Source organism: Prinia subflava, chromosome W (assembly GCF_021018805.1).
Source record: "Prinia subflava isolate CZ2003 ecotype Zambia chromosome W, Cam_Psub_1.2, whole genome shotgun sequence".
NCBI classification, from domain to species: Eukaryota; Metazoa; Chordata; class Aves; order Passeriformes; family Cisticolidae; genus Prinia; species Prinia subflava.
Window position 1 is genome coordinate 3,533,284 of NC_086282.1, and position 15,489 is coordinate 3,548,772.

Sequence of the window (15,489 nt, forward strand, 5' to 3'; positions counted from 1 at the left end):
ACCTATCTACACACTTTAATATGCATGTATACAGCTGAAAGAAGGCTGGAAAACTCTTCCAGAAGGCAGCCAGGGTGAAATGTCAGAGCTTGAAAGCAGCAGCGAAACATGTCCCAGAGATCTTTCATACTAATATTATTCTTTCAGTAGGTGTGGCAGCAGAGAGGGATCACCATGTTTTCCAAGTGCTGCTCTGGAAGCTATGCCAGGCATCTTCAACACAGTAATCTCAGAATTGACCCAGACTCCTGAATGCTGGACAAAGAAGGCAGCAGGACCCCAGAGGTGAAAATTAACAAGGATCAGCTGAATCACTTCACTGTGTAACTCCTCCTCCTGCATGACTTCTCTAGTGGACACGCTACCAGCTGAGGATGAGGTAGTGCTGGTTTCTTGAAATGAGAAAGAAAGGTCAAAGCCTCTGCACCACAAACACACCTTGCAAGTGAAAGCCACAGCTTGCTAGACCTTCTGCAAACCTGTCAGCCAGTGCTGACAGCTGCAGCCCACATGGTACCCTGGAGCAGGGCGGGGATCCTGGCACTGCAAAGTAGCCAAGAACACCTCACGTTTAGCCCTTCTGCTTGAAGAAGCCTTGCTGCAAAGAGCCTTCCCTGCCGCAAATGTCAGTGTGGGAATTGAGATGCGTGAGATCTGTGCTGGGGTATTGCAAGAAGCCACAGTACCACAGCAGCAACACAACTTCAGCACTTCATGCCTGCAATGAAATACTGCTGATAATTAGCACTGAAAATACTGCTATAAACAACTGCACTACTCGTGTCACTAGTGGTATCCCCAGTTTGGGGCAGGTTGAAGATAGGCATTAATAAAATCATCTTGTATCTCCCATGATCATTCAGGTCTATGCCCAAGCAAGCCAGGAGTTAAACATTAATATTATAGTACTTTTGACACCTGAAATATTTTCCATCAGTATCAGAGTGCCCAGATAATTTATATATCACCAATATGATTTGGCAGGATTAAATTTGAAAATGATATATCAAGGATTTATTATTGGAAGGGAAAACATTTGCAGCATACAACAGACCAACAGAAGAAAAGCCTGATTGCTGTGATGAATAATGCATATTGCCTATGGTACTAATTAACCTTGTACTCCAGTAAGATATTATGGAACAGTAAGGCTAATCTGAATGTGGCCTGACACTCTTCCCAATGGCATCAAGAAATCAGTCTTTGAAACATGTAAACTTTGAATTTGTTAAACCAGAAGCCTTTGCTCAATAAACTTTCAGGAGTATTTTTGTTTCTCTATATTCACAGCCCACACTGTTTTCATGCACGTATGCAGTGCAAAACACTGAAGGTGACACCATGACCAGAAATATTCTAGCTTGGCTTTCCATGGGCCCTCACCCACCTGCCAGCAGCACGGTACTGCCTCCCACTAAATCCCACAACGCGCACTCAGTCCTACAGACAGAACTGCAGTGTGACTGTTGTGCTGCCTCTGCTTCTTCCCAACCAGAGTGGCAAAATACTTACAGTAAGCTTACTGAAAATGAACAGTACAACTTTAAGCGGGTGCTTTTATGCCTCCAACCTAAGAGCAAATGCCTCCATCTGAAAACATTCATTCTAGTTAGAACTGGTTTTGCTTTTCTTGTAAAATACTCATTTTCTTCTTAGCCCAGAGCTACACATGGTATTAAACACAGATGCCACATTAGAGGCATCGTGATTTTAGCTGTGTGCACAGTGCCCACAAAGTACAGCAAAATTACTTCTACATACCTGAATGACTGAAGACACAGAAAGAGTCATGCACAGGTATCTTGATAAACACTTTTTTTGTCAGTTTATAGAGTCATGGAATCAAGTTTCCAGACAACACTGGCCAGTGTTTTACGCACCAAGGTCTGATCTAGCATAGTCTTTCACTGGGAAAAAAGCCAACAACAAACTAAACCTACAACAACAACAACAAAAAAACCCACAAAAAGCCAAAACAAACAAGCAAACAAACAGGATAAAAATAAGAGGCCACCAAATCAAACAGTCCCATAATATTTTGGAAGGGCAGGATTTGGCAGAGGGCACTTCCTCCTGTCTACCAGTGCACTTAACATGCTACATTTAAGATCCAGTGCATGACCCAGTGCCTTCACCATCAGGATGACACAACTTGTCAATACCATTAGCCATGCTCAGAGCTCAGTCAATAACAGACTCACACAACCATTTCACTAGTCCCTGAGCACCAGATTTCCAGCTGGCAGCCATCCCACACACCCCAGAAAAAACACACCAGGAGACATCTGACCTGACTGCTGAGTACTGTGTTTCTGATGCATCCAGGAGACAAGAGCCTGAAGACATCAGTGGTTAGGATGCCAAGTGCAGAGCTCTTGCTCAGTTGAGCATACAGCAGCACCTCAGGGAAGGTTTCCTATGATGCACCATGTCCTGCAGCCAGGCTCAAGGGTTGCTATGCCATTTAAAACTAATTAGAGTGAGAAGTAACCCTTACTCTCTTCAGTGGAGGAGAGTGCGGAAACAGCACTTTAGCTGAGTCCCCCTGCATTAGATGAGAAAAAGACAACCATAAAATGCCAGAACCTGATATTTAGAAAGTTTGGAGGAGATCAGGATCAGACCACTTGCTGACAAATAGGTCTGAGTTACACCAATTATCATGAACTAAATTTCTTTCCTATAGGCTGTGTTCTGCTGGCAGTCAAAGCAACACTTAATAAAGATCTAGGCCAGGAAATCATTTAGTTAACGTATCATAAAGGATTATCATCTCCCTCCCACCAAAATCAATGACAAAATCCCCACTGACTACAGAATGCAAAAGATCACACTGCAACTCATTTCTGCCAGTAAATCTGCAACCAGATGTATCAGTCTGGCAGCACTGCCCTGCAGCAAGGTCTCTCAGTGTTATTTCTGCCAGGCTCACTAGTGCAGGCACCAACAGGATGGCTTCTTTCTCTCTCTAGTACTAGCTAGACTCTCAATCTGGACCAAAATGCCTTTGCACATGAATGATCGATTTAGCCTCTCGAGCATAAGCTTGTCTCCACTCTGCCTGTGTGGGCCCACGCTGCCCTAACCCAAGCCATATCTGTAAGCATTACCCCTGTCTAAATTCCCTGCTGACAGCTTTGTTGAAGGATGCTACTGCTGTCACAACACAGGAGCAGGTCCTAGCTGCCGTGACACTTCATTTGCCTGGGCAGCAGCAATGCCTGGAAGGATGACTGCCCCGTTTTAGTGGAAGTATGCAAGACAATCAAGGCCAGCCAAGCAAACTAGTTTTGACACATTAAATCATGCTTGAACTGGGAAAGCAAAGAAAAATAATGTAAAAGCTCTTATAAAAAATTAAAAGTAAATCTTTACAAACAAATAAATAATATGTGCCAGTCTTGTGCACAGGGAGGGGAGAAAAGCTTTTATCTGAGCCTGAATGAGGACTTTGGTTAGGCAGAGAGGGAAAGATTATTTTGCAAGAGACAGCTGCCTTTTTCTTCATAGGTTTGTAGCCATTTCCATGCATTTCACTTCTAGAAAGAGTCTCTTGCTGATCAGCTGCTCTGGCAGTGAGAGAGCATCAAGTGCTCGAGCAAAAAGCAGACCCAAAATCAGGTAGGAGAGGAAGAGTAGAATCCCATCACCCGTCTGCTTATCCCTTACCAGCATACTCATGTGCTTACAAATGCCCTGACCAACATCTGACTTGGGACTGGAGGGTCCTATGATTGTTTTTGCCACAGTGCTCTGTGAGCCCTGAGCTCTGTTGAGGCCTCCATGAGCCCCATTTTTGCCTCAGATTCCCTCTGCAGGCACTTTGCTCTAGACATTGCAGCCTGCAACGGCAACACTCAGTCTGCTGCAAGTCAACCATTGCAATGCAGAAAATGCCAGCAGCACAGGGTCACAGGGCATCTGTGGACCTTGGCAACTATCCATGGCATCTCCCCATCATCCTGAACCTCTTCCTCCCTGCTGTGAATTTCTTCCAGTAATTAACATGCCCAATTGCCTTGGATTTATACTAATAAAACACTGGCTTCTGTCCCAAGATTCCAACATTGCTGTCGCTTCTTGAACCTGTGCAGAGCCCCAGCAGTAATGAAGTCCACAGTCCTAGCTCTATTACTGCCTGGCTTGCAAGCTATCTGAGAAGCAGTTTGGAGCTGGGAAGCTGCAGCCCGCAGGTTGCGGTTGCTTCCACCAAATTACAAATTAGCACATTTCCCATGCTCTGCAGTAATTAAAAAGCTTCCTTTCCAGGTGGCTTTCAAAGACAACACTGTGACCTCTGTCACCACTGCAATGGGATGACAGGCTGTCCAACTCGGTGTAAGTCCTCTAATGCATTATTTGTGGAATTAGTACTGTACCAGAGCAACTCTTCAGCCCACACAGGAGACAGTCATTTCACTTGGGTGGCAACCATCACTTGGAGTTCAACAAAGATCATGTTAGCTTCCTAGACAGGCTCGTTTTATTCAAGTAACACCAGTCACACACATGCAAAGGGACTGGACAGTCTGCTGGGGGCAGGGGATGCTTTCTTATATATATGCAGAGGGTCTGGTACTCAATAATGCTGAGGTTTTGGCAGTGAAATGGACCCTTAGGCAGAGGTGGATTCCCTGGCACAGATGCCACACTAGGCAGAGCCTCTAGCTGATGTGAGAGTCCTGTTCAGAAAATGTGACTCCAGGCCAAGTGGTTTTTTGAAAGAAAGCATCTAACCGAGGTAAAAAAGCAAGCCTTTTGATGACAATTTCTGTTCAAATTCCATCTCTAGAGGAATGTTAATTTCATTGTTATTTCCCAGTGAATCCACCTAGAGATGAATGATCTTAAAAGGGTTTTAGGTTCATCTAGGAGCATAAAAAGAGCACATGAGATCAAGTACAGCACTGATACCCAAAATCCTGGTTAAGGTTCTAGCCTCTGAATGGTATTGAATAACTGTCTCCAGCCCAAGGCTGTTGTTTGTAAAACTGGGAATAGTGACTCTGATCTATTTCATAAAGTGGGTGGTTCAAGATCCAATGGAAGAAAGCCCTTCACATGACCTGGAGGTGGCTTTAATAGTCTGCATTAACTATTTTTTTCCTCACACTGAAACACTCACTTCTCAAGTGGCAGCAAGACTACTCATGCTAGTCAAAGCCTACCATGAGGACTTGGCTCAGGATATCCCTCCAAGCATCACTGCAAGAATGGGTCACATCTCAAGTCAGCACTACCTCCAGGGCCACACTGGTTGGGCAAACCTGTCACGGAAGCTGAGCCCACCACATTATTACCACAGCAGCCTCTACAAGGACCATGAAGATGCACATGAAGATGCTCTGCTGATGTGTATCCTCTCACACCCATCCTGCTTCCAGGAATATAACTGTGGGTGGCATGAGGAGGCATGCAGGCAGGGATACTCTTGTTTCACCCCTCCAGCCAGGGGATTTGTCCTGATACTGCCACTTATCTGCAGCTCTTAAAGCCTGAATTTTCAAGAGTAGGGGAGTAGAATTTTTCTTGGTATTAAATTGATTGACTGTCATTTACAGTGAGAAGAAAGTTGTTATCTTAAATCCCAGTTCTACAAAGTTCAGCTGGTTTTTTTAAGGACATGAATTTATAAAGACAGGTGTATGAAAGTAATAAGGGACAACCACAAGCCTGGAATTGCCTCTTTTGTCTTGGGTTGTTTGTTTTTTTTTCTCTAATCTGTTTTGCATATACATTTGGGGGTTTATATAACACCTACCACTTTGAGTTTGCTGCAGTATTAAAAATCTCTTAACCACCCCGAGGGAAATCAAAAATGGAAGCTCATCAGAACCATGTTCAATACAATCTTAACCCTGTGTTGTTTATACATACAATTCTAGATCAACTTCTTCAGTAAGAGAAAATGAGCAATCTTCCAGCAAAACAAACGGGTATCTTTTATCATGAAGAGCATATAAAACTCTTTCTACAGACATATGTATCAGTCTCTTTTCTCTTACTTCATTCTACTGGACACTTACCTTGTAAAGGATACAAATTTATTCCGCTAAAAAAAAAAAAAAAAAAAAAAAAATAATAATAAAAGCTATGAATCTGTCCATACAAGGCACAATTGTAGCCTGCTTTTGTGGAGCCTGGATTTCAACCTCAGTTTTAACCCAGAGCAAGTGAAAATGGTCAAGATGTAAAGCATGCAGAGAGGAAAGCTTATTATTGAAATATCAACACATCATTAACTACTGCTAAGTGTTTCTAAATGAGAAATACAAAACTGGAAACCCATATTATGAGCAAAACAATAGTACCGCTTCATTTTAATACCTCATATAAATTAGGTGGATTAAGGTTTCTCACAAGTGAGCTCTAGTCAACCCTTGTGTCCTGGTTTGAAAGACAGGTGTCTGCTAGGGAGGGGCAGGACCCCCTTTGGAATGGAGAATTCAAATCCCCTCCCTCCAAATTATTATAATTTAGAAAATTAAAGGGGCTTTCAGACAGAAGTATGGGGATAGGAATAACAGTCCTTTACTAGTGTGTCTAACAAGGCAAATAAACAATAACAACTACAGCATTAATGATAAACAGAACTAAGAACCTCGAGGGGCTTTGGTTTCACAAAGCCTGGAGCAGTCTGATCTCTTGGGACTCTGAGAGCACCAAGCTGGAGCAGTGGAAAAATCCCAGGCTGGTGGATGAGATGTATCAGAAGCTCTGTCCGTGGTAGCTGGAATGGCAAGGATGTCCAGGCAGGGCAGGGCAGTGCAGGGCCATGGAGTGGTGGAAAGCCTCAAAGCAGTGCCAAAGAAATGGCGGTGGGGGGACAGGGCCATCCCAGCAGGGCAGGAGGAGGCAAGCTCAGTGTTCCAGCACACACAAGCAGATGGTGGTCGATTTTCCAAGACTGGACGGGGTGGTAACAGCGAACTCCTGCAGCAAGCAGCAGCTTGGCCATTCTCTCTCTGATGCCCAGAGCAAGAGAGCGAAGCTGCCCCCAACCCTGTCCTTTACCTCCCCCAAAACTCGGGTTCTGCAATCTCCTTTGCCACTTCTTTTGTTTTAGTTAAGTACCCAGTAGTTAGAATTTTGTAAGTGAAAAAGAAACAAATCTAACCCCCAACACCTTGGCAGTTCAAGTGGTTGCAGCCACCCTTCTGCTACAGATCAGCATCTAGGGAGAATGCCGCCAGGCCAGGACATCAAGACAAGCACTCACTCCATTGATCACATCAGTCATGGGCAAACTATCCAGTTTTACAGAGCCAGCAGCAGCTTCCAGCACTGGGGCAGAGTAGGGCAGCTGGGGACAGCCGTATCTTAAATCAAGGCAATTAAAATCACTACATTGCCAACAAGCATTCATGCACTTTATCCTTAGTGTTTCTCCAGGGTCCCTAATTGTTTCTAAAACTCACAATTAATAAGTGATCTGTTTCCAAGCCATTCAAAGTCAAAGGCGGCAATCAAAAGAATCTAACCACACCATGGCCAACACTCCTTTTGTCCTGCAACACCTCTGCCATTCAATAATTTAACAAATTCCCTAATCTACCAATGGATACAATATCTTCAAGAATGATAAAACCAAACAATGGCACCATTCAAGTAAATATCATTTAGTTATCTAGGACCAGACTAAAAAGCATACCCTAAGATCTGTCCCAAAATATCTTTTGGCTAAGAAGCAAACATAACCTTCACAGTTTACACTTCTGAAGCCATTTCCAAGCTTTATTTTATTTGCACAGTTCAATCTTTACTTTGTGAAGAGAATAAAGTATTTCTTAACTGTCCTTCTGAAAGGTGACTGCACAGCAGCCAGACTGCAAAGAACAGGAAGGTTACATTGGTCAAAGTAGCAGCCTAAAAGCATCTCTGCAGAGCAAGGAAAAGATCTTCAGTCATTGGGGTTATGAGTATATAAGGTAGTGCAGTAAGTTACAGCTCATTAGTAAAGCATAAGGTATTGCACATAGATGGACACCGTGCCTCCTTTAATAAGGAGGGCAAATATACACACACAAAACAAAACAATGAGAGTAATATTTAATCAGTCCTGTTGCAATACAATTTTGATCTGTGCAAAACATTTCCCTGCTCTTGTTAATTATTTCAGCTGCAGAACAAAACACCTAAATATATACATGCACACCCCTCTCTGCAGAATAAAACCCATTCTCTCTCCAGTGACAACAGCATTTTGCATACAGGTGACTTTCTTTACATTTGAAAAGAGAATACACACTGTGTGGCCAAAAATTCAGCTATTCTGACACTGGCTGAGTTTGTGACTAATTAAAATTAACTAGGTGCTTCAGCTCATAATTATATAAACACCTAGCATGCTATACTCCCAGCCAATTTAGTTTTAATCAGAAAAACACACAAGAAGTATGAATAATGGGTAAAGAACTCCCTGGAGGGGCAACTGTATTTCCAAATTCAGTATTCTCCATACACCAAATATTTCCATTGTAATAAATGCCAAGCCAATTCCAAATTAATAAATGATTTTATTAATTTTAGAAAAATCAAAGAACAGAATTTTGGGTAAGCCAACAGTCAAAGAATCAGTGTCGAGTCCCGGGATCGGCACTGGGTGAACCTTAGCTGCAGCCTCTATCGCACCGCAGCTCCCCCTGTTCACGCTTTCGGTTCTGTGAGTCCAGTTTTTATACAGTTTCTTTAACGGGACAGAGCATTACTTCATGCTCTCTTTGTCCCTTCAGTTTTCCTTCATATTCATGGAGGTTCATCCTCACCATTCGGTCAGTCGAATAGTTCTTCCGTGGGGAGATGAATATTAGATAGACTTCTGGGAATCGCGTATTGAGATGTATGTCCCTGATGGCAGAGCAAAGTCCGTTCTGGTGGTAATGGTTGGGTCGTTTGCAATCCCATCTCCGGAGAGGACCCATCTTCCTCGGACCCCCTCTCCTTTTCTCTTGTAAATTCGGTTGTTCCCCAGTTCCCAGCAAGGGTCGTTCTCTGATTCCCGAATCTGTCTACCCCCAGTCTTGAATGATTTTACCATTTATTTCAAAGGGCAACACTTGATTTATATTATATATACATTATAAACACGAATTATCCCACATCATTTATCACACTATCAATGTTTTTCTTGCGATGTAATCACCTCCCAGTAGGACAATTAAATTTTTTTTTTAATCCCTGGACTTTGCTTGCTTTTCACTCCACTACGAAGGTAAAAGCACACTTGCCTTATCCACCTGAGTCCCAGCTGAGAAGTCTCCCACAAGATAGGCAGGATTTAGCAGTATGCTGCCGTTCTGGCATAGGTAACAAGGGGAAGAGAGAGAGAGAGAGAGAATTCAGCCAACATGAGGCAGAGAGGAAGGAAGTTGTGGAATGGACTGAAGAAAAGTTGTCCCCCTAGTGCAGCTATATCAGGGGTAAAAACAGAAACACTGTCTGTTCTGGAGCAAAAGACCAAGTTTCAAAATAAGGTTGTGCAGCAGCATGTTTCCATTTCTAGAAATAAGGGGATAGGGAAGGCAATAGCTGAGGTGCTGCACTGTGTCACCTGAGAAAACCACACATATATATGCAAATACACAGGGGTTTCTTTATTGTGGTATCAGCTGTTTGTTTTTTTCATAAGTCAGGCCTCTGGGATAGCTGCTGTGAAGACTCAGAAACACAAGACTTGTAAAGCATGGCTCTGTCATCACTACATTAAGTCCTCAGTTGTCTCCCAACCCTCCACAGATGGTGCCTTCTGCTCCTCACCAGCCAAGGGCCACTACCTCTGCCTGCTCGCTCCTGCACAGCTGTAAATAAACAATTGCCTCTCAACATCCTTCTTGTGCCTGATCAACGAGATGGCAATCACTGCTCTGGGAAAGTGCCTTCAGTCTGCACTGATTGCTCCACTTCTGGAGGAAGATGAGTAGCTCTGCTTCACCCCAAATCAGCCAGCAACAAAATCATCCAAGAACTGATTCAGTAGGTAAATTTCTAAGCTACATGAGCTAGATGTCAATTAGTTTTAATTAAGTCCAAAATAAAAGACCTGTGAACACAAGGTTTTTCTGCAGCCCTTGTTTTCTGTAAGAAACTAATTTCTTTTGGTAAGAGCTCAGCTGAATCACAACACAAGTAATGAACAATCAGCAAAAAAATAAATATGGTTTTGTAAATGCACTGAGGTATGTTCAGCAAAGTTGATTAAGGGAAAAATAATTAAAGAAACATCAATATTTAAGACAGCAGAAGGGCTTGAACATTCTAGAGGTGTTTAAAAAAAAAGATTCAGGTATTTTTTCTGGCAGCATCTCCTTTCTAAAACCATAAACTATACCCCAAACCATCTTTCCTCCAGCCCTCAGTTTCAATGTTCTTCCTCAGATGACAACAAGGGTGAAGAAAGGTATCACTGAGTTTTCTTCCATTATTTTGTCCACCTCTAACATCTGTAACCTTGTCTATACATTCTAGCTAGCTAAAACCAACTGTACTGCTTTTGATGTCTCTTCAAGTGGCAGCATGCACTGGTTCTTGGAAAGAAGAGTGTCATAACCTCCTGAACTCATTATTTACCTTTTCACTTTCGCTCTCCTTCTGTGCAGCTTTTCTTTTCTTCCATTTTTTTTCTTTCCTCAAATATTTATTTAATTTGTGCTTCAGCTCTAAAGTCATAGAAAGATCAGGCTCTGCAAAATCAATTGCATTTGCAGTTACTAGTCTGCAGCCCACTGGACACCAGCAGGACCTCACCACTGCAAATATGTTTGGCTCTCATTAGTTTAACATGTCAACATCCCCTCTATTCCTGTTGCATTGGCTCAACTTGAAGGAGTATCTCTGTGACGGTAGAACCGGCGACAAAGTATCTCTATAAGCAATGAGCAGGGGTAACACGTGGTTTATTGTGAAGGCGTTGCTTGTAGCTGCTGGGCACAGCTAAAGCAGGCCAGGAGAGCAGGAACAGCGAGCCGAGCCGAGAGAGAGAGAGCCCCGAATCCCGTACATTAAATATCTTTCTAAGTTGAAGAGTATGAGTTGGACCAACCAATCTAATACAAGATGATAACCTATACAGCCAATAGAAATGTCCCACCACCCAAGGCAAGCAGAAGGGGATTGTTTAATCAAACGATCTGGCCCTCAGCTTAGCAGGAGTATATTGTTTAATCAAGGGAGCTGGCCCTCAGCTTAGCAGGTCGTTGTTCACAAGCTGATGGCCCTGCACCCCACACCCTAAATCTCAAAGCATGCTTTCATTTCTATCTCTCTTGTTGAACTCAGACTCCCAGAATCTAAACCACTATATTTGTAAGGTCTTTCTACTTCATCCTTCCCAACATCAACTGTCTTTAAAGGCATAAAAATAAGTACTTCTTGCTGCTCACTGAAAACATATTGGGCTGAAGGTGAGGATGAATACAAAGAGAAGTGCCAGAAGGTGCCCTTGTCACAGTATTAATTTCCTACACAAACCCCAGTGATGAGCGCTGCTATTTGCAGTAAGCAACTAAAACTGAAGTTACAATAAAACCTATGCCAGTGCAGGAAGAAGGAAAGCAGAGACTGGGCAGATCATTTTCTTTGGTCAAACCCGTAAATGGGTAAAGGCAGAAATGTTAGTGGCACTACATCAATTTTTATGGCATTTTAGGATCTGTCCCTCAGCTTTGGTTGAGTACTGCCTGCCAGGGCAGAGATCACCATTAGGCGACTCAAAATGGGCCAAGCAGACTTGAAAGTGGGCATTTTTCTCAATGTTCCATTCAGAAAGCACCAGCTGAACTGAGGCAAAGCCCATAACCATCAGTTCTTTAGTGGTACCAAACAACCACTCTGGAAACCAGCATGGAAATTCACAGAGCAACTGCTTTAATTTTTCTTATTAACTAGTACAGCAATATATTCTTGTGAATAATGAACCTTAACACTGGTCCTTTACAACCATGTCCTAACACAGTCACAATTTACCTCTAGCTCTCCCTAGCAGTTACTGATAAATGTGCCATGTTGCCAAAAGAGGTGCAAAAATCCAAGTAGTTTGGGTTTTTTACATTAACTACTACCTAGTTGTCTATATTAATTGAGAGTGAGCACATTATATAAGAAGATTAGACCATGTCATATTTACAGCCTCAGAGTCCTCAGTGAGAGAAATTGCTCAGCTGTTACTGTCAGTGCCATCTTCAAACAGGAACCCTGCTGACAAGATTATGAATTCAGAACATCGGTGCCAATTAATGATTTGTAGGAAGAAGGGATTTCAATAGTTCCCATATGTTTGTGAGGATGACTGGGATTTACATCACCACTAATAAGAGTGTTGTCTGCTCTGTCCAGATGTGACACCAGAGATTGGAAAATGTCATCTTTGCTGTAGAAATTTTAATAAACAAAGCCAGGCTCTTCTGGGTTGAAAATATTTCCCAAAGCATGGTCACGAAAAACCTGCTTACTAAGTGAAAGCAAACTGGGACACCATTTGCAAGATGCACCCAAGTGATTTACAAACGAAAGGTCAGAAGTCATTTAGGTGTTTGTGAAAGCTACACGGCAGAGTGCCAAGACCATCATTATGTCAGCATGGAGTGCATTTCCTTAGCATCAATCAGACTGTGAAAAAAAAGTTCAGCATTTGCAAATACATACAACCTTTCTTGATGTTACTTACTCTGCTTAGGGATGCAAAGTTTAACTTCACTGTCCTAGAAGACAATCTTGTCTTTGTGAATGCAACAGTAACCAAACCAGAAAGCATTTTACTCACACGGGATATTGACATGAACTCCCATACATGCTGAATACAGACCTCCTGAACTGCCTAAGGCTGAATGCCTCCTATCAACAGAGCATCTTGGAGACAGCCAGCAGGGAATGCTTGGCACAATGACCTGGGTTAAACACAGGACATCCAAATGGAGCCCTCAAACAGAATTTGCCATAGGCACTCAAGTCCCATTGATTTGGTGATGGAATTTAGGGCTATCCCACAGAAAAGAATTACTGGTTTTAACACCTCTAGAGCAAGAAGGTGATAAAAATCCTGTCCAAGGTGGAGGCTGTAGGTGAGGTAAAGAGCAGTTTATATGGATATACCATAGGAACAGGACAGGGATACACCACCACAAGGCATCTTTACCCTTCCTAATTATGATCACAGGCCTACCCAACACAGTCATAAACTGAGAGGCCACATACTGTCCTCTTGATTAAGAAAAACAAATTTTAAAAAAACCCAACCTACACGCAGAAATGGAAAGCACAACCTTTAATCACTAAGGTCTTCTGAAAGCACACCCTAGATTGCTATCTGAACACTGCCAGAGATGCAACCCCTCTACAGGCAGTGCAGCTTCTTCAATGATAGTCTCAGGTTTCTGGTTTAAATCTGTAGTTCTTTGGGTTTGGTGGTTTGGTTCATAGTTGTTTTTTTAATAGTAGGGCTTTTTTGTGTGTTTATTGGGGGGGGATTGTTTGTTTTGTGTGGGTGTTTTTGGGGTTTTTTTTTGGTGAGATCTCTAAGAGTGCTTTGAGAAATGCAAGAAATGCAGCATCAGAGGACAGGACTTGAAAGGTGACTAATAGGGGACTCCTTTCCTCCAAAAATTCTTACAGATGGACTGACCTCAGAGTCTAGACTTAGCACCAAATCACTGTCTTGTCACTTTGTGACATGGTATTTTCTGCCATAAGTAAGCAAAACCTTGCTGATCTATTGACCAACATCCTGTGGCAGTCTATATTTCCTCAACTTGGGATAATGTTGACCTTAGCTCCCCCACTGCACAGTATTAAACATCAAGTCAGTCTATTCTCCCCGCCTAAAAGGAGAAATATCTTTATTAGCACAGGAACAGCAAAACCAAGACAGATTTTGCTGTATTGACTACATCTGTAGAAAAAGGAGACTCTTCTGGTCAAGAATCCCACTCCACATGCTGTTTAGTAGAGGTTTCTCCAACACAAACATTTCTCTCAAACATTACATTTTCTCTCCAAGTCAGCCTTTGAAGAGATTTGAACTGCCTTCAGGGTCACAAGCATGTGACCAAGGACTAATGGATCAAGGCCACAGTTTGCTGTGGATATGCACTATCTATTCTTTGTACCACACTACAAACACCAATAATGAGTGTCTGGAGTGAGGTGAAGAGAAAATGCAACACAGACTTCAGTTGAAGTGGAATTCCTCTGCCTTCCCCACAGTATCTATTACTATCTGTTATTAAGTGGCTGCAAAGAAAAGCCAATTAGGATGGGACTGATAACCAATATATTTTAATTTTGCCAAAAGCAAACTGTATTGAAATCTTTATTTGCTTACCCTTCTCTTTTGCAAGCAAATTAGTTTTAGGCTACCTGTGATGTATTTACAACAGAACGGCAAATTTTATAAACAAGCATGTTATACAGTAAACCATAAAAAAAGATTTTACACTCAGATTAAATTGTTGTTCTTTGTAACTATTCTTTTTAAAGTCTTGATCTTTAGACCCCCTAGATATCTTGCACAAGGCCTCTGATGATTCAGGAGACCTATGCTGACCAGCAACTTGGCAACCTCAGCCAGCTACTTGTGGGAAAATTTCAGCACATATGGAAGCATTTTTACCAGTGGAGCTTTAACTCTGAACAGCTGAGCAGCTTTGCATTAAATTATTTACCAGAGAGTAAAATCAATCAACTCATACCACATCAAATATCCAGCCCCCCATAAAGACAGAAAAACACACTCCTTCAAATACAAAAACAAAATGCATCTTCTATAGAGAGATTAACTTCAAACACTGCCTGGTACAGTCCAGAAAAAAAGAAACCAGGCTTCCAAGACTCACAAGGAAAACCTGATACTGAGGAAAAATAACAAAAATCTCTAAACAACAGATAGGACTACAATTGCCTCATGGACTCAATAGTATAGTGCTTCAAAGGTAATAGTACAATGCCAGATTCTTCTTGTTGGCAGCTCTGCAAGCACCAGAAGCACCTGCATATAGGTGTCAAGTGCCACGGCATCCAGCCCAGGCCTCTGTCTTCCTGCTGTAACACTTACTCAAAAGACCTCAGTGGAAGTGAGAAGCTGACCCACCACTGTCAACTCAACCAGGCACAAAAAACATGAAAGAGAAGAAAGCCCAGACTGCACATCACCTTGGAAACTCAGCACAGTGCCCTTCCTGCAAACCCTTACCTTGGCAGGTGTTGTTCTCCTCGTACCCTGCCTTGCACAAGCACTTCCCAATGGGCACCAGCCATTCCCCCTCTGCACTGCAGTGCATCTTTGGTGCCTCCTCAGTCACTGAGTGGTTGATGCACACACCTGTCACCTCCAGGATCTGCGAGGAATCCGTGCTCGTGATGGTGTCAGGGGAGTGGGCCAGGTTGTGGATTACTGATGGGCATTTCTTGTAGTACACACACACGGAGACCAGGGCAATACAGGCACCCACGTCCTGGAAAGCGAGGTAAAATCCCTTTTTTGTTAGGGGCCCAACGTCT

The 15,489-nt window shown here is 42.7% G+C and overlaps 1 protein-coding gene across 1 annotated transcript in view; it reads right to left on the reverse strand.

Moving 5' to 3' along the window:
* LOC134563376 (ephrin type-A receptor 5-like) overlaps positions 1 to 15,489 on the reverse strand; it is a 234,604-nt gene that overhangs the window by 172,447 nt on the left and 46,668 nt on the right. Inside the window, 1 exon segment of the mRNA XM_063421260.1 lies at positions 15,182 to 15,489. Within this exon segment, the coding sequence (XP_063277330.1) occupies positions 15,182 to 15,489 (308 nt within the window).